General features: G+C 39.5%; 1 protein-coding gene across 1 annotated transcript in view; it reads right to left on the minus strand.

Moving 5' to 3' along the window:
• Positions 1 to 20,608, minus strand: part of PREX2 (phosphatidylinositol-3,4,5-trisphosphate dependent Rac exchange factor 2) — a 277,989-nt gene that overhangs the window by 53,347 nt on the left and 204,034 nt on the right. The window contains exon 35 of the mRNA XM_070630503.1: positions 14,501 to 14,615. Within this exon, the coding sequence (XP_070486604.1) occupies positions 14,501 to 14,615 (115 nt within the window). The remainder of the gene's footprint in view (positions 1 to 14,500; positions 14,616 to 20,608) is intronic.

The raw sequence follows: 20,608 nt of genomic DNA on the forward strand, positions 1-20,608 counted from the left end.
GGAAGTTTGATCAAGTTGATTGTAATTAAAAGGTAAATAAATCTTCATTGACTCCACATATCTTTTAGATACTGTCCAATAACCTTCTTCTCCTTTCAATCAAAATTTCTCCCAAGAAGCCTAACCTGTAATCCCACTTCGAAACCATCAACCCACATCACTCAGCTGGCTGCAGTCAGATCTCTACCCACCTCACTACTCAAACCATTCTCCCTAATGACGCCAAGGACTTCCCACTGGCCAAATCCAGTGGACATTCTCCAGGCATTTTCTGAATCGCTTTTTATATATAGCACTCTTGTTCATCCACTGCTTCAAAGTCTCTGTCCACTAACTCTTTTGACATTGGCCTGGTGCCTTGTTGATTTTCACACACTTCCTGAACCTTGCCTCTCTGCCTCCTCCATGGGCTCCTGTTCTGTACCTGTGCCTTCAGCATCTATCTTCTGACTTGCCTCACTATTCTTACTGTGCCCAGTCTCCTGGGTCATCTTTTATCCTCTCAGGGAGCCAATCTGTTCAGCTCTAAACTCCAGATTTGTGTATTTATTTATTTGTTCAATAAACAAATAATATGTCAGGCATGGTGCCAGGCACTGGGGATAAAAAGGTGAAGATAAGACAATATTTATCTGCAAAGAACCTATGTTCGAGAGAGAGGACAATAAATAGGTAATTACAGTCCAGTGTGATGAGTGATCTAAGAAGTTTTAGCAGAGTGCTTAACGAACATTAATGGGCACATTAAGAAAAATAAGATAGTAGGCAAAGGGAATGAAGGGTTTTTAAGGCATAAGAAGAATCTTAAGAGTGAGAAGAGGAATAGTCCATTGAGATCATGGCACTTAAGTCTGTGCAAAGCTATCTAATTCCCTGGAGGGGGGGAAGGCATGAGAAATGGCAGTTGGGAGATTACTCAGCAGATACAAACAGTGGAAGGAAGGAAGGGAGGGAGGAGGGGATGAAGGAAGGAAGGGAGGAAGGAAGGAAAAAGAAAAGAAAGAAAAGAGGAGGAGGATATAGAGAAGGAGACAGACAAGGAGGGGGAGGGAGGGAGGGAGGGAGGAGAGAGAGCCTTAGCCCTTATTTGTCCTGGATTCTGCTTTGCTGCATTAGATAGAAGTGAAGAGGGAAATGACGTGGGACTCAAAAGATTTTTTCCCTTGTCCGTATCATGGATAAACTCCTGTACATCTGCCTAACCTTCCTGAAATCCTTGAGGCATTCAACAACAGGGACTTGAGAGTAATACAAAGTACTAATCCTACACTATGGCTTTCTGGACATAAGGACATGTTCTTAATACTTTCATTAATTACTTCAATAAATATTTTTTGAGCATCTATTGAGGTATAAAGCAATGTCCCACATTTTAGGAATACAGCAATGGACAAAAGAGACAGAGCTCCTTCCATCAGGGCACTTGCATCCTAGTTCACAGGAGGGATGAACAGGCCCTTCCTGCCCTGTACGTGTCTGAAGAACCTGACTCCAGCAGGCTTTCTTTGTGGGAAAACAGAAACTCCCAAGCAGGCTCTCCTATATCTGCTTTTCTACTATAGTGAGGCTCTGGCCCTGATGTTGTTTTCAATGGTATTTCTTCACGCACACACAAGACCAGCTTGTTCCCCCTCCTTCAGAACCTGCTCTCGGCTCACTTTCCAATTTCCATCCCTGTTTAGGGAACGCACACACACACACGTGAAAGGCCAAGGCAACATCTCTCACCAGCAATTGTTTATTTTAAATCCTGGCCTACGTCCTCCAGTTCAGTGCCACTCAAGATGTGGTTCACAGGCTTAAGTAAAGAAATTGTCAGCAAGAATTTAGAAATTGCCAATTTACATTGCCTTGAGATGCAAATAGTCAAAAGCACTTGTCTTATTGAAGAAGGTAGAACCCTGGGTCGCTGAAGCGGAGCCTGCGAATTTAACCACTATGCCACTGGGCCAGCCTCCTCTATGGTCGTTTTAATTTTGAATCAGAATTTTAAAAATTAATGGTTTAACATTATTAACTAAATCAGAGAAATAAGATTGGTAGTATTTATCCACAATTTACAGGTGACAATACAACTTCACTGGATTTTTGTTAAGAAACTGCTTTTAAATCTTTTCTTCCCCTCCCATCAACACATCTCTGTGAGACTGATTTTCCTCCACGCTGAGAGTTATTAAAACAAGCACAGAAAGAGTTTAGAGGTACGTTTTTCCCTCTGAGCTATACTGTCATTCCAACCCAGATCAGTCACCAAGCAAGACACTAGTTCATTGCTCACATTGAAAACTTTAAATATTGCTACAAGCAGTGTTTGTTCAAAGTATATGGAAAGGTGTTGAATACGAGGAATCACTATTTCGCTCATAACTTTGACTTTTGATTGTAGAATAACAAAAATGACTTGAATGGCAATTCTTTTTATTAATTGCCCAAAGAGTCTAGTAGCGTTCAAGGGTAGTAGAGCAGAGCTGAATGTGATACTGTTCAGCTAGTTTTTAATTACACATTGTACAAAAAGTTCCTGCTTCAACACTCTCACTGGAGGAAATTGGAAATATTCTGCAACTTTGTTTATGGCAGAGTTGGGCAACCATCTTTTCTGTCTTTGGGCTAAATCCAGGACTAGAAGCACAGCTGGGGTTGGACATCCGGACAATTTTCCACAATCGCCTGTATCTTCTTACAGTTTTCTGGTGTGAAATCAAATGTAGTATCTGGGTTATTCTCAGGAGTATCTCTGTGCACAAATAAGGCTCTTCCAGCTCCATTTTGCATAGCTGTTTTATTCAAGTTTCCTCTATGTCTTCCTCACTGAGCAGTGAGCTCAGCTGCTCCAATACTGAGCACCGTGGAGAAGCCCTTGATACTAATTTTATCCTCTGCATAAGTTGCTCTGCAGGAAACCCATGAAACCCACCTTCCAAGAACCCATCTTCAGATACAAGTCTTTGTGATCAGCTCCTCTTTACACTAGGCAAATACTGAGGATCGTACGAACCTCCTCTCAGCTAATACTCACAACAGCTTACGAAGCACCACTAGCTCCAATGGACAAAGAAGGAAATCAAGGCTCAGAGATACTGAGAACTTGTCCCAAGTCATACAGCTAGTCAGTGGAAGAGTGGGGACTGGAATCCAAGTTTGGCCGACTCTCCATCCTCCAGTATATTAATGCAGCAGGCAATTCCAGATCATTAACCTTCTGTTTCTTCAGTGTATCACTGTATAGAAACTGCGCATTTACTCCAAACCAACTGAAGAATTTTTTTCTCATGACCTGTCACTTGGCCTATTAAGCATATTTCTGTTTTTTCAGTTGGCTCATAAGAAACGCGATGAATGTCATACCAGATCTACTAAAAATGCTTCTCTGTAAGACTAGCAAGGGATTTGTCCACCTATTATCTTCCATTGTGTTTTCTGAATGTGTCCAGTTTTACATCTGAGTTCACTGATATCTCAAGCAGATGAAGTTCAAAGTTTATATAAACTGAAGCACCCTTGAGAAGCTTTTAACTTAATCTGTACACAATTGCATGAAATATGCTGTGGATGGCATAGAACTATAGGCTTTTAAATTTGCATGATTAAAATATCTTAATATTTGAATAGACAAATGAAAAATACCCATAGTTCAATTTTATTCTATTAAAATATTTTATATTTAATTATAATGTATCATTATCAATATATAAAGATGTACTATTATGTATGATATATAATGTATACTTTGATACTTTATTTTGGAATTTGATGCAAAGGACATGGCTGATAATGCACTCTGATAGTATTTAAAACGGATGCAGATGGAGTCTCCTTCGCTGATAATGTGTAATATTCTATGAGGTGCATTCACGAGGAGGGCAAAAATACATTCATGAGTTTGATTCACAGTCAGATTGCAGAGATGCTTTCTTTTCTTTTCAATTAACAATAATATTACAACTATTTCAGTCCCTTTTGTCTTTTTCTTCCACTCTCGTCTTTGTCATATCTTCTTTTCTAATTCTACAGCTATGGAACTAGCACTTTTCAGAGAAAACAAATTGGACTGCTTCCTTGTCTTTTAAAATACTTTAAAATTCTCATTTTTTCCAAGAAGATTTCACAGTTGTGTTGTACCTAAATCTTTTATTGTGATTAAAATTACATTAAGTCATTTCCTCGGGCTACTCACATTAATATTGGGCTCATTCACCACTTCGGAGAAGCAGTGGTGCGCTGGAATAAAAGCGGATGCTTTGGAGCTGGAAATAGCTAATTTGAGTCCTGGCTCCATCGTTGCCAGTTGCCTGCCTTTGAGCAATTCATTTAACCTCTTTGTATGTGAGGTGCTATCATCTGGGAAATCTCATGCATTATTTTGGCTTTAACTATTATCTCTATGTTAGTGACTCCAACCTAGTGCATAGAGCTTCTTGGATGTCAATCCCACATTTCAAACCCAATTCTATTCAGTATCTTGCTGTTCCCAATCGCAAATGAGCTTCTCCTCTTGTCCGTCACTAAATCAGATAATGATCCAGGCGCCCAATCCAATGTATCTCTCCCTCCCTCTCAACACACTATGTATTCAATGAAAAATACCTTTTTTTCCTACTTCCCAAATATTTCCAAAATTTATGCCTTCCTCTCCATCTCCATTTCTGTCTGCTTAGGGTTCTTATTAGCGCTTGCCTCAACTAATTTAATAGCTTCCTAACCAGTCTCTCTGACTCTAGTCTTGTTCTTAACTAATTTGTCCTCAGTGGTACCACCAGGGTGCTCACTTTAAAATGTACTGCCTCCCCCTCCATAACTAGTACTCATAAGTGAATCACCTTACTTACAGGCTTAAGCCTATAGCCCTCAGCTGGCATCCGAGGTCCCCCGTGGCTTGTTCCTCCCCATCCCTCCTGCTTCCTTTCTGACCCTCCTCACCTATCGTGGTTCTGCAATGCCTTTGCTCACCTTGTTCCCTCCCACTGAACTAGCCTCTCTCCCGTCCTTCACCCGGTCCACTAGCAGCCATCTGTCAGAAGTGCCCGTCCTGAACTCCTCAGTCTTTCCTAAGTGCTGCTCTTCTGCACAAGCTGGGCATCCTGTTCCTCCACCATGGTGTTTAGCAGAATATTTCAAAATAACCTGCTTAACGCATTTACTCTCTCTCCTTTAAGATCCTCACGGGCATACTGTCTGACTCATCTCTGTATCCCCAGTGCTGTATGCATTCCTGTACTTGCATATAAGTGCACAATAAATACTGTTGAACTACAAAGAATAGTTTCCAAAACAAAATGGGAGTGGCTGGGAAGACCTGTTCAACACCAACATTAGAGTCCAGACCATTCTCCAGACATTTGGCTGAAGTCATCATGATGTCAGTCAGGAACCCACCATAGGTTCCTGGGACCATGTTCTATGTCCTGGTTTGGTTGCCCCAAGTTTTGGGCATTTATATACATACAAACATTCATTAATCATCTATTAATAGATACCTTATACCACTGCATAAACAAAAGAGAAAAAGACAAGGTGAAAAGGGGAAACAGATACACATAAAAAGAATATAAAGCATGATGTGGTAAATGCTATAAGAGAATCATACAAGGGAATATAAAGAAAAACTAACTTAGGAGAGGTGAGAAGACCTCATGGGGGGATGGATTTTGAGGTCGGCCAGAAAAGATGAGTAGGAATTTGCCAAAGCAACTGAAATTAGAGTCATTCTGGCTGAAATTACCAAAAGCCAGGCAAAGATGTGCTTGATCTTCTTCCTGAATGACAGAGAACTTCACAAACTTGAATCTATATAAGATAGAACTTTGCCCTCAGTTCAAGTTGGGCAGTCTATGTAAGTAGGCAGCTAATTTTACAAACATAATGCTCTATTCTTCACACAAATCACCATTTTCAGTAAATCCATATTAATTTCTTCTAAGTCACCATTATATCTTCTACATTTCAAAAGCTCTGGGCCCAAGCCAAATTTCCTGACTGGTATAGGGGTAAAGCTTTGAAAGGATAATTTATAATCAGTCATTCACCTTCCATGGTACATCCACCAAACAAAAGAAGTCTGAAATGTCAACAAAAAGGAACTGAACAAAAGCAACTGGAAAAAAATTCACTGAAAGAGCTTGAGTAGGATGCCTTGACTGACTGTCCTTGCGATCAGCTAGAAAAGTCAGCAGAGTTCAAAATAAAAATCAGTCTTGCTTCCACAAACACTGACAACTTTTCCTCACAGAGTATATTTCCCTAACTGATTCTTCAGGGCATGCTTATTTTCTCTTTGACAACTCCAGTTCTCATTGATTCCAAAGGAAATTCTGAGCCCAAAATACTTTGATCTTCTCTTTGCTTTGGTGAAAACAATAGCTTTTCTTAGCTTAGAGAGAGATAAGTCTCTTCAAACCTTTCTTTTTTTTTTTTTTTTAAAGATTTTATTTTTTCCTTTTTCTCCCCAAAGCCCCCCCGGTACATAGTTGTATATTCTTCGTTGTGAGTCCTTCTAGTTGTGGTATGTGAGATGCCGCCTCAGCGTGGTTTGATGAGCAGTGTCATGTCCGCGCCCAGGATTCGAATCAACGAAACACTGGGCCGCCTGCAGCGGAGCGCACTGAACTTAACCACTCGGCCATGGGGCCAGCCCCTTCAAACCTTTCTTTTTGAAGACAACTTTATCTGCATCTACTTGTCAGCCAGAACATGAATATCTACTCATCCTTGAAAAATATTATCACAGTGAAGGACTTACCACAAAAAGGTGAAAACTCGTAGTTAAGTAATTCTAACCTCATTTGTTGCCCTGATCTAAAAACTGCATTAAAAATTCCTTGAGGGGCCGGCCCTGTGGCCCAGTGGTTAAGTTCTTGCGCTCTACTTCCCGCGAGGCCCAGGGTTTCGCTGGTTTGGATCCTGGGCGTGGACATGGCACCACTCGTCAGGCCCGTTGAGGCGGCGTCCCATGTGCCACAACTAGAAGGACCTACAACTGAAAATACACTACTATGTGCTGGGGGGATTTGGGGAGAAAAAAAATAATAATGCTGATTGCCATTAAAAAAAATTCCTTTAACGTAAAAGTAAAATAAATATTAGACATAATTACAACTTCTCAAGGGCAAGTGACCAGTCTGAATTCAGATCAGGATAAGTACAGTCTAGATAAATTAAATAAGATTACACGCATAGATGTATGTGCAGCTCTATCACCTTCTCAGAAAGCAATGGTTGCAGTGTATGATAGAATTACAGCATTCTTCAAATAAAGAAGAGATAGGTTGCTCTCAGAAGTGTCACTATAATTTCAACTTTATCTGATCTTGTCTCATGTTAAATTTATAAACCTTGGCTATGCTGATGAATATTCTGGAGAGAGGTCTCCAACAGAGCCAGCATCTGTACCCTTCAAATGGCCCAGAATTTTCTGGATATAAAATGAAGCAGAGTGCGTACTGGAATAAATTCAACGAAATGATAAGACCACAGGAAAAAAGAGAGGACCAAGACACTGCAGTTAATCTGACTTCCAATTCAATTCTTTTTACGGTACTTATGAGGTACCAGGCAAAGTGGGGAACTAGGACCTGGTAGCCCCCAAATGTATTGAGCAAGGCAGGTAAACAACCCACGAGTCAAAATCAAACAAATGAAATCAAAGAGGTTGTTAAATTTTAAAGAAGAGAGTAATTAATTACAGCTGAGGCTAGAACTGAAGATTAATTTGAGATGGATCCTAAATAATTATATTCTTTCAGCAAATGGAAACGCAGCTGAAGTGTGCCCTGGGTGACAGCAGGTTAAAAGAAGGTGGAGAAGAAGTGATGGTAAAGGAGGCAAAGGTGGGCACACGGATTCTGTTTGCACATGTGTTTCACATCCCTCTTCCTCCCGAATTCCAGCTTCCGTAACATTTTATAATTTCTCCTTCTCTCTTTAGGATTTTCACACATACTGTTCTCTCTGTTAGTTAAGACCTCCTTCCCCACACCTTCAGCTCCCATCTCCTCTCCCCTAAACACTGTAACCCCAACTCCTCTTTCAGATCTCTGCACAAATGGTACTTCCTCAAATAGTTCATTCCTGAAACCTTCAACTGTCTTCCCATCCCAGTTCCAATTAAGATTGATGCCTTCTTATACGCACGCATAGCACTTTACACTTTCCTTACATTTTTTTTCACATATCACTATAAATTATTAGCAAACATTTTGTTGATCATAACCCACAGATAAAATTTTCTTGGCAGGCAGCAACCTTGTCTACTGTGATGCCTGCAACGTGAAGCACTGTCCCTGGCACTTGGTGGGCACGCCGGATTTGTCAAATAAATGTAAGTATCCACAAGTTCCTTTAGTTTTATACTGTGTGAGAATTTGGTACTTAAGTACAACTTATATCTTGTAAATGTTAGATCCTTTATATATGTCATATATAGGAAAGACGTCCAGAAAACTTTTAAGCGTTATAAACTAATTCAAATCTTTGTAGATTCAGGTGTTTCCTCTTGTTATTAAAGAATCGCTTCTCATAGAAAACAAAATTTACAACTCTGAAAACTGTCGTCCTAATCTTAAAACAGAAAGAAATGGAATATACACATTTAGGTTACAGTGAGTCTTAGAGAAACAGAAACATGGATGCATCTTAAGGTATAAAGAGATGGAATTTGGCTGAAAGGCAATGGAAAACAAACATAAAACTGCCATAGAGGAGACAGATATGCATCTGGAATGTTGCTGGTTAATTTAAAGAAAAACCACATCACGTAATAACTCTAAAAGCTGCACCTTTATAAAGAAAAACAATTGAAGGACAAAGGCATTATTTATATTCTAACTAATGTTCTGTCTCTCTTGCTCTCTCTCATTCTCTCTCTCAGATTTTATTAAGTCCATATTCTTATTGACTTAAGGTAGTTTCCACACAGCTCCTCACCAATTGAAGCAAAATTTTCCATTTCAAACTTGGATATACTGTTTGCTATCCAAAGAAGGAATGGGAAACAGGGTTTTACGAGTTGAAGCCTCTGCGGCAAGAAAGAGTCCAGATGGGGACATGTGCATTCTTTAGCCACAAAGGCACATCTTAAGAGAATATTTGCTTTGAATAATTTTCTTGTTTTCTTTCTGTAAAGATGATGAATTTACATTTAGAAGCCTCAGATCACAGCCCTAAAATATTCAGTGTGAAGCTGTCACCCTTACAAAACAATAAATGATCTCAGTTTACAACTTGTTTCCTTTTGACTTTTCTGTTTTATTTTACTGTTGACTTTATACTGAAAATAATGTTGAAAAATAATAACCTAGCCCCCTCAAACTGACAGGAGTGCTCGGATACAAGGAATATTGTTCACATTTACATTTATCTCATTAGTCACTGTGCAGCGGTGCTTTTTGCCAATAAACAGGATGAATTAAAATGGAAGGGTTTGGTAATGATGAATTACATTTATATAGGGCAGGGAAAAAATGAGGCTAATGGGGATGATGGCTCATGGCCAGAGGGAATAAAAAGGAAAGACTGAAGTAGAAAAGAGAGAATAAAATAGTGTAAGGATGGTAAAGATGGGAAATAAAAATGCCCTTCCTCCTGAGTTTCTCGCTTAGAATTTCTGAGTTAAACACTTGACATGCTGTAGTTCTTAAGAATCAGAAGGAAATCCATCAAGAACTTTTATCCGACTTGACACAGGAGAATCTACGTTAGAAACAGCTGGTAAACATTTTTGCTGGCTCAACCTTGTTCACTGTGGGGTAACAACTAAACCAGGGTGTCATCAGGCAGCCAGTGTCAAGAGCTGTTTTGCACGTGGCACAGACACCCCAGGAGCACTGCCTTGTCCCTATTCCCACAGAGGCTGGAAGAAGAATGGTCAGACCAGCCAGCTGGCTTGGCTCACTTCACTGCTGCCTCGTGAAAATGTCAATCATTTTGAATATTATTTGCAATACATGCATGAGATACAAATGGACAGCAGTAATTCAATAAAACCTTTCCAATGGCTTTTGCACTGCACTTACAGTAAAATCTAACCCCCTACAGGGGCCTACAGCCCTGCCTAATCAGGCCTCTGCGCATATCCCTCAACATGTCTCATCCTTCTCAATGTGTTAGAATCCCACCCCCCAGCCTCCTCTGTCTTCCTCAACGGTGAGAAGCTTATTCCCACGGTCAGCACACATCAATTCACTGTTTTGGGAAAGATCGTCCCCCAGATTTTGGCAAGGCTATCTCCTTGTGATTCAGGCTTCTGTTCAAATACCACCTAATACTTAAGTCATCCCTAACGACCCACTCTAAATGTCCAACCTCCTAGGATAGCGACTTGATTTAGATTTTCTTCACTGCACTTTTCACTCTCGGCAATACTTTGTTTATGGAGTTGTTTATTTGTTTATTTCCTGTCTTTCCCATTCTCATAAGAAACTTCATGAACAATGAATGAATGAATGAAATGAATGAATAAATGAATGATGGTACAGAATCAGAGCAATTGGGGGCACTTGGTAATATCTGACGCCAAAACTCAGTAGCAGAGAATTTTTTCCCAGTGCATAATGTTCACTCCATTCACTGAGATGGTCTAAAATAGTATGAAAACTATAGACTTTAAAGAGGAAAAAAGTCTTTGATTTAAGTCCTTGTTTCACCACTTATTATCTGGGTGAAGCTGTGTAAGTTTCCCTTAAGGTGGAAATGATAATAGAATCTCACTGGTTTATTAAACAATCCATATAACTCACCTAGCATTGTGACTGACTCAGTATGTTCTTAAAAATTGGCAGGTATTATAGTTATCATTATCTTTTCTTTTAAGTTGAAAATTTTTTCCACCTATTCTTTGCTGTTCTGGAGAAATTTCTATAACCAGAGTGAAATCTATTATTTCTCCTTGTCCAGCATCCTTACCCTGTACTTTCGGTGACAGTCCATTGGTCTTTTGTGATGCCGAGCCCACCCAAGAATGGGTAGGTGACTTGGGTCTGGCTAATGAGCCTCTCCCCAGGTCCTCTGCTGGAGCTCTCTGGTGGTGGTGGGGGGGGGTGTGGTCTGCAGGGGAGGGACACCTTCTCTTCCTCTTTGAATGCAACACTGGTCTGTAGTGACCATCTTTACCCAACTATGAAATAACTCTACCTAAAAATCAAGCCCACAGAGAGGAAATGAGTACCAAGAGATAGAGAGAAAGGAGATCTTGAAGACCTATACCCCTGGATCTAGCTGTGCCTGAAGCAGCCACACTCCTTGGATATACCTATATATATATAAGCCAACATGTTATTTTGTTTATGCCAGTTTGAGTTTGGCTTCTGAAACCTGCAATCTAAAGAATGGTTTCTAATGAAATAATAGTTTATTTATGTATGTCTGTTTATTGTAAGGTTAAGAGGGAAAAAAGGCCTTTTCTGGGTCTAACTAGTAAATAAATAAATTAACATCCAGAATGAAATGGTTTTCAGTGAAAAGTGTTAAATAGGCTCTAAGGCTATGAGGAACTAGCAACACCTGAGGGCTATTTCTTTTAAGAGGGACAATAAGAGCCCCTTTAGAGAAATGGTCACCATTGGCATGTGGCTCTGAAAACCAAGAACGGACTGACCAAGAGCAATTTTAGAGTATTAGGGGTTATGAAGTAACTGGAAAAAATAAAGAAGAAATTAACGCCCTTATTCAGAAATAAGCAGGAAGACGAGGCATTATTGGAAGTAAAGAGGAAGACAATTGTCTTCCTTTGCAAAGGAAATCTAATATTCAACAAGTAGGATTTATAGCAGGTAATTACTGACAAGGGTACCTAATTTGTACTGAGGAGTTTGTACTTTTAAAAATGCGTTCTCCAGGAAAGACACATTAAAATGTTCTCTTATGTGAAAAGGATAGCATGCAATTAATACACACGCTGTTCTTCTCAATAAAGAATCTTAAACATCTTGTCACGTGTCTGTTCTATATGAGTAGACATTTCTTTTTTTTAAAAAAAGATCTACAGGTGTGAATGCTATGTCACATCCCCACTTCTTTCTGCTAGTTATACCTAAATAATTTAATGCAAATAAACATACATTCATGGAGAGCTTCTTATGCAAAATACTTTGATGAACACAACAGGAAACACCAAGATAAACTCATCGCTCATCTCAAAGAGTTCATAACAAAATAAAGATGAGAATCTGTACACATAACTATTATCAGGGAGAAAAGCTGAATTCTACAATAGAGCCACAAATAAAGTACAATGAAGGACTGGAAGAGTGACCCGACATTTATTTAGCCTGGGGTGGTGGTTCTGAAATTTGAGTGTGCATGAGAATCACCTAGAAGGCTTATTACAACAGAGATTGCTGGACCCCCTCAGGAGTTTTTCTAACAAGTTCACAGCTGATACTGAGGCTGCCAGTCTGGGGAATCCTACTTGAGAACTCCTGACCTAGGGGATTGGTTTTCAATTCTGGCTGCACATTCGAATCTTCTAGGGAACTTCTAAAAGAATTAATGGCCAGGCGTCATGCCAATCCAATAATAAAAGAAAAATATTTTATGAACAAGACTCCATTAGAACTGGACATTGAAGCATATGGACAGCAGTTTTACAGACAGTTGGAAAAAAAAGGAAGCAGATGCTAAGCGAAGGGTGAAGAGTGACGGAAGGAGGAAAGGACAGGACATGATTAGAAATGAGGAGAGTACAGCATGGCTGGCACATGGGGAGAGAGAAGAAATCTTGGGTCAAGTCATGGAAGATCTTGACTACAATGCCAAGGAGCTTGTGACTCCTTTGGGGCAATAAGAAATCACCAAAGTTCTTTGAGCAGGAGATGACATGGTAGACTATGCTTTAAAATTATTATCTGGAAGCAAAATCTTGAGTAGATTAAAACAAAATGGCTCTCAGAGACAAGGAGATGAGTTAGAACGCTACAGCAATGGTCTAGATCTGTTTTCTCAAACCGGACTCTAGAATGTATTCTCAGGGCCCACATGTTCTATACAAATGCTTTCATTTTATAGCTTTATTTCAAAGATAACCTAGGAACACATTTCATCAGTTAAGATGTGCTGACATCATCATTTCTCTTTTGTGCTGACAATGCTCAGCTGAAAAATTTTCACAAGACTGGATTTAAGCTTAAGTCAGTGTTTCCTAGTCAGTAGACATACTATTTAAGAATTCAAGATTAACTTTTTTTTTCTCCCTGTGAAAGGAGTCAGTACATTATATGCTCTTGAGAAAACAGGATGCAGGCAAGGTAATAAAATCAGGGCAGTCTAAGCGACAATTTTAGTGAGAATCTTCAGGATCTCCAACTACATTTTAGGAGGAAGAGAAAACGAATAATTGCAAAGATGCTGGGGGCTTTGAGGCTGAGCGCTTCGGAGGATAAAATGATGGAATGAAGTAAAGAACCTAGCAAAAGGGACAGGTTTGTGCGAAGCAGGAGTAGGGAGACAAAGCATTCGGAGTCGCAGAAGCCTACTCATTGGTCACAACCACAAGAACCAACGCCTCCCGTGTCAGGAGTTTCAGGAATGAATTTTTCCACAATTTTTATCCTTATTGTGGACAAACCCAAAAAAGTCACTGAAGTATTTTTGAGTTATTAAGGCTTAAGGTAGAACAAAAATATTTTTCTTTTAAAAATAAAAGGCATAATCTATCAGTAATTCTAAAAGATGAGCTGTCAGCAGACTAATTTATAAAAGGGAGATATATACGCTAATAGTTTATTGAGAATTAAAGCTTCTGAATTATAGTACATTTCCCCTTCAGTTACTGTGGTTAATTTTCCCTGCCACTGATCATTGTACCAGTAACATTATTTTTAGAGGAAAAAAACAGTAACACACAAACATTAATCTATGTATTTGAAAGTAGACACTTTTCCAGTACAAAGTACGTGTCACATCTTCCATGTTGAACACATTCTTCTCTGTGTGAAGGTGGCAGCTGTTTACAGGTGCATAGAGGACCTTTCCCTTAATACCCTGAACCTCCCAGGGGACGCCACTCAAAAGCATGTCAGTGCTTTCTTTCCCGGAACTGGTCTACTAAATACTTAATCTCTTCCTTTTATCTTCTAGAGAAATTAAAATATTTGCATGAAAATTTCCATTTTTTTCTTAATTATTTTTATTTGGAAAAAGCACACTCAGTAGAATATCTGAAATATTAAACCCTAAATGAGAGGACTTTATATCAAAAGAAATATCATTATTAATTATCTAATATAATGAGTAATGTCAAAAATTCTATTCATGTGTTCCTGTCAAAAACATGGAAACTTATTTAAAAATAAATTTGAATGGGGCCAGCCCGGTGGCTCAGTGGTTAAGTTCATGTGCTCTGCTTTGGAGGCCTGGGGTTTGCTGGTTCGGATCCTGGGTGGGGACCTACACACTGCTCATCATGTCACGCTGTGGCAGCATCCCATATACAAAATAGAGGAAGATAGGCACAGATATTAGCTCAGGGCTGATCTTCCTAAAAAAGAAAACTTGAACGATTACATACCTGAGCTTCTGGTTGTATTGTCTGACCTTTTCCAATGAGGCTGCATTTATCTGGGCTTGAAATTCTTCCACCGAAACATTGTCTCTATAATAATATCCTTCCATGCTCTCCAGTGCTGTATAAACAAGTAAATGTACTTTATGAGGTGGCACTTTTTGCTTACAGAAAGGAAAGGAATCACATGAAAAAGCCTAGAAATACAAGATTTCCTATGGAAACGTCGCCAGCAACAGGAATGGAATGGTTGCAATTTGAAAATATAAATTATTTTCCTTGAAATGCATTACCATTAATGAGCTTCAATTTTCAGTAGACTATTTCAAAATTGATAAAAAAATTAACCTTCTTTCAAAACTGCTAAATGCAATAGTTTCTAAACTAAATAATAATCTTTCCTTAAATTGAGAGAAACATCACCACTTTTTTGGGCAAAAATAGGAAAGTCATTGCTAATTATAGCTGTGCTCTATTTTCTAAACTAGTCACATTTCTAGGGCACTGAAGAAACAAGAAAACTTTTAGAGTATTGCTAAATTTGAAATTTTCAAAAGTGGTATGATTGGCTTATAATTGAGAAAAGCGTTTGTGGAAAATGACAGAGAGTGAGCTTACTACGTTTAGTACAGGAAATCAAATTTGTGGGTTTGTGTCAAGGATTGTTCGTTTGTTCCTTACGACTTCTGCATTAACTAGAATATTTGCAATTGGTTCAGCAAGCTTCTGGTCCTGAATATACACAAGAAATGAAAGGAAGTCTTCCTGGTAAAACGATTCTCAAATACATGCCACATTCACTTCCATAAACAGGATGCTCTCTGTGAAAGGCAAATATTCCAGGATTCAGTCTATCAGCAGTCACACTTCACTGCGAATTCCTCTTACTAGTTGTAAAGCAAATAATGAAAGCCCTTGCACTGGAGCAAAACCACAACTTCCGCTCCTTAGTAGCTGTGTGATCTCGGGCATGTTAATTAATATCTGATCCTCAGCTTCCTCATTTGTGAAATGGAAAATAAGAGTACCTACTAATTATGGTTCTTGGGAAAGAATTAAATCAAATAATAGTATTAAGAGAGCCCATGACCATTCTAATCATTTATTGAATGTGTTTTCTGTACTAGGAAATATGCCCAGTGCCCTACAGGCATCATCTAATTCAGTTTCCAGGAGATCTAGATTATGCACAAATGTGCTTAGCCAAACAGGAAATTTGGGGAACTAACAGGAGGGTCCACATAAGGACACTTCAATGTGTGATTTCAAACCAGAAAGACTGAAAGGGGAACACCCATGGAAGGAGTAACAGGGGACTCGGCGTGGGGGTAGGTGGGACAAGAAAACACTTGGATCTAATTTTTATAAAAGTCTTGATGGCTCAACTTTGGCCAGAATGTCTAGTCCTGCTCTAAAAGCTTGTCACAATGTAAAAACAAATCAATATTTTCATGACATTTCTTGACAGTATTTCCAAATTAACAACAGTCAAAATTCATAATCACGTAAAATTTTTTTAAAAACTGAAAAAGAGTCTAACAATTTTGCCAAAAGTCTCAGCAAAACTGTAGGGCACATGTATGGGTTGTGGGGAAAATGAACAAAAAACATCAGTTCTGTACTTAAAAAGTAAACTTTGTAAGGTAAAGGAGGAAAACAACATTCCTTACTTTAGGTGAGTAGCTTGGTTATTTATTGTTATAAAAAAAAGAAAATGGAATGACATTTTACCAAATTAAATTTGTATTCTCAGCAAAAGTAGGTTAAATATATAAAAACCTTCAAACTTCAAAGTTTGACCTCTCTTTGGCATTTTCCCATCTAGTTTCCTTCATTCTCATCCATTTAATAATATATTTCTTAAAAGTAATATTGACATATTTGGTTGAATAAATATGTAATTTACTTAATAGCATTTAATTAAAAGCAGTATTTGAAATACTACTTGAGTTTGTTTGCTTGTTTTACTTCTAGAATTCTTGAATTCGAGGAAACAAAACATTCCATTAAATTTAGGCAGTCAGCAAAAAAGGAAAATGTAATGAATGTTAGAGAAAATTAAAGATTGAATTATTCTAAGACTGAAAATGAGCTGCATTTCCACTCACTCAAAGTACATTTCAAGGCTTTTCCAAGAAAAGGATTAATCAGGAAAAATACAGAATCTGTGAAGAACAATTTTAAGAATCGTTTCAATCAACTAACACCTCTTCTGATAGCACAGTGACACTATCGGTTAAATAAGGCACAGCATATGCCTCGTTACAGCTCCCCAGAAATGGTCACAGTTGGTCAGAATTCCTCAGAATTAGTCACGATTTTTGTGAGGAAAGCAAGTTTTCTCCATCCCATTGTGACCAACATGGGGAAAGGCTGTGCCGCCTTTTAAGGAGAGCTGCGTTCACATGTTCAGAGACTGACTCCTAACATTTAGGAAATCTCAATTCTGGGAATTATTCCTTCCTTTTTAAAAAGCGCTTACTGTTTTGATTATAAATATTGTATAAAACCCAAGGGGAAAACTAAAGGATTCATCTGGTAAGGACCTAAAGAAGAGTTTTACAGGAAAAGAAATACCCGATTGAAGGTGCCTTAAAAGATGACAATGTTTATAACAAAATGCTCCCTTTTGTTTAAAAGAGAAAATGCTCAAGTTTCTGAGTGATTTTCATTATTCTCTGAGAATAGAAAGACACCTTTTAAAGAGGAAAAAGTTAGGGGTAACAATTTTTGGTGCCAGCTTTTTTCATAGGGAGTGAAAACCCAACTATCTCAAGAGTGTGCCTAGGGAGAACGAGTCAGCGTCTCATGTCCTATTTAGTTTAAGGAAAACCACCACCAGAGACCCAGGGAGCAGGGACGTAACAACACATTCTGAAGAAGGGATGCCATCTTCCAGGACACAGTATATAACTAAAAGCAAAGACCTTTATAGGGTGCCACGTCCCCAAGAGATAGAATACATGGGTCCAGGGACCAAGGGTGGAAGCAGAAATGGATGTGCATAGCATCCACTGAGGGTTGAATTGTGTCCTCCAAAAACATACACAAAGCCCTGATCCCTGTGGATACAAATGGGACCTAATTTGGATATAGGGTCTCCGCAGATGTAATCCAATTAAAATGAGGTCATCCTGGTTAGGGTAGGCCCGAATCCAACGACTAGTGTCCCTATAAGAAGAAGGGAATTTGGGCACAGACAGACACACATGGAAGGAAGGTCATGTGAAGACATAGCAGAGACTGTAACTCGGCTGTCACAAGCCAAGGAATGCCAAGGACTGCTGGCAAGCACCAGAAGCCAGAACACGTGAGGAAGGATTCTTCCTTAGTGCCTTGCAAGGGAGCATGGATTGTGGACCTCTTGATTTCAGACTTCTAGCCTGCAGAACTAGGACAGAACAGATTTCTGTTGTTTTAAGCCACGCACTTTGAGGTAATTTGTACGGCAGCCCTGGAAAATGAACACATCAGGCCCGGTGCCTTTCTTGGGGAATGTGTGCTTCTCATCCCTGAAACTCTGGCTCTGTGGGTTTAAAGGTCCTGGTCCCCAAAGGTGCAACACTTTCCCTAGGAGACAAAGCAGGGGTCCCACCGAACTGTAACCTACGGTTGCCTCCTGGGCACTTTAGGCACCTTGTGCCAAGGCACCAACAGCTAAGAAGAACAACTGCCATCTTGGCAAGGCTGAGCGATCCTGATCATCATAAAGAAGCAGGGCTACTGATACACCATGAGAGCAGGAAGGAATATGTTTGACACTCAGGTAATCTACTCAGGTCCCTCTTGGCATTCCCTTGCCCAAATTGTATTGTAAATGGACAACTGGAGCAACCCTGGCCTGAGAAGGGCATAGTGACCAAGAGGTCAGATCCTTTGAGGAGGAAGGTCTTAGTCATGTCACATGTTAGTGACCGAGACCAGCAGATGTTCAGGCTGAGGGTAAGGCTAATCCACAACGACTAGCAGAAGAGGTAAAATGAGAATCTGTCACAACCCCAAGGCCAGCTGCAGCAGCAAGGGCTACAGCTTGTCCCATCAACCTTTCTCTTCTAAATTATCCTCCCCAGGAAGGGACACCCATAAGAGTCCTGGAGGAGCTGCTCCGAGTCCTTATGCAAAGGAATGGATCTGAGGGTTCAAGATGCACCCACGGTGGAAGCTCTGAGAGCACCCACTCAGATCCCCTTGTAGAAATGATGGGCGTATTGCCCAGCTGCTGTGGTTGCCAGAAGACATTCCTCAGCTGTCAGGCCTCTAGAGCATCTTCAGCCTTTGGTGAAGAAAACTGTCCCACTCAAATCACATTTCCTAGGGGCAGCCCTCATCCTAATGACCTAACAATACAGAAGCAAAAACGCCAATCTGTTGGCCCCGGCTCCCCAGACACTAGAAGTGTTGAACATTTGTGAAATGGATTAATCTAATTAAGCAAAGATTAACTGGATTAATTGCAAAGTGTTTCATAATCCACATAGACCTGTGCTCTCTCACTTCCAGTGGACATCAGAATCACTGGAAAGCTTCTAAAATATATTAGTATTTGGGATCCACCTCCCAGAGATTCTGACTTAATTGGTTTGGTGTGGGTCCAAGCGTAGGTATTTCCTAAAACCTTCCCAAGGTGATGAATGTGCAGCCAGTATTGAGAACCACTGAGAGACAGCATGAAAACAAACCAGTGGGCGGTGAGTGGAGGAAGTGACCCTGAATACCTACTCCTCCTTGTACGGCCATTTTCACTCGGTTTATAGTTACTCACTTTGTCTCACCAAGGGCTTGGGGATCCCGACAGGATTAATTTCCTGACCTGTAGGAAGTACTTAGGGAAGCTTGCTTTAGTGTGATCTTCACTTTCTAGCATTTTGGTTCTGCTTTGTGCTGACTTTCCTGGCTGGCTGTTTCCATGTTCCTTACCTTGGAAATCTGCATGCTCATTTAGTCTGCCTAGATTCCTGTTCTCCTACAGCTCAGGCCTTCATCAATATACGTTCCCTAATGTGTGCCCCACTTGCCTGCAATTCCTGATCCAACAGCTGGTCCCATCTCTGCAGGGTGCCCCACCAACTAGCGTGCCCTCCTTAGCCCAAGGATCCACACAGGCGAGGGGAATGGGAAGAAGGCAGCACAGCGGCTCTTGTTCTAAGTATATGGTACCACAGACAACTTTAGGAGGGCTGACTTTAATAAATTTCCCAGGAAATTTTCAAATTCATCTAATTTGTATGGTCTTAATTTGCTAGCAAAGACCCATGTACACACGAAACTAAAACCCTTCAAATAAACTTTCATCCGAGGACTAGACTCCATTTGGAAGCTCCTGCATTTACCACCACTTTCAATCAGCAGATAGTAATCTCTCCTCAAGCTAGGACTGAATGTCCTGTGCTTCTCTCAATCTGATGAAGATGAAAGCCACTAATGATTCCTCATGGTAGTTTTATGAACACAGAGGAACCTCTGCAACCCCTTTAAATAAACACTGACAGATTTTTAATGAGACAAACTGTTTTCCAGTCTTCTTTACCTAACTGTGAACTCAAGTGCAGAAGCATTTCCACTGTTGCTTAGTCAAATCCTTTTTCATATTTTATTGCTGTGTGAATGCTAAGATCTAATGTTGGCTACAGTTTTTCTTTAAATTACATTTTAAAAGTGATATTGTATTCCCCGCAATAATGTACATTTAGAGATTATTTTTAAATTAGCTTTAGCCACAATTAGAAAATAGAGGTTACTTGCAAAATAATAATCTTTTTCCTAGGCACATTTGCTGCTGGGTATGAAGATCCAGCTATTTATGGCTGATGTGTCACAAATGTAATAATCTTTTTAGAAAAGATGCTTAATGCCATCTGTCATCTCATTAATGATTTCAAAGACAGAATTTTTAAAAAGAGAAACAAGGGAAAAGAACTGAAGAGGCTTTAGGAGCTGTAAGCTCCGATTAAACCTTATAAAAGTTAACATTCCAAGCCAGCATCCTTTCCTATCTTCTAAAACTATCTTTCTATCATGGCTTTTAACATATTTTAGGCTAAACTATTCTCCTAACTACTTCCAAAGGTCTATTTTTGATCAGTTTCTTTTCTTTTTTATTCCTTTTCACTACAG

Source organism: Equus przewalskii, chromosome 8 (assembly GCF_037783145.1).
Source record: "Equus przewalskii isolate Varuska chromosome 8, EquPr2, whole genome shotgun sequence".
NCBI lineage: Eukaryota > Metazoa > Chordata > Mammalia > Perissodactyla > Equidae > Equus > Equus przewalskii.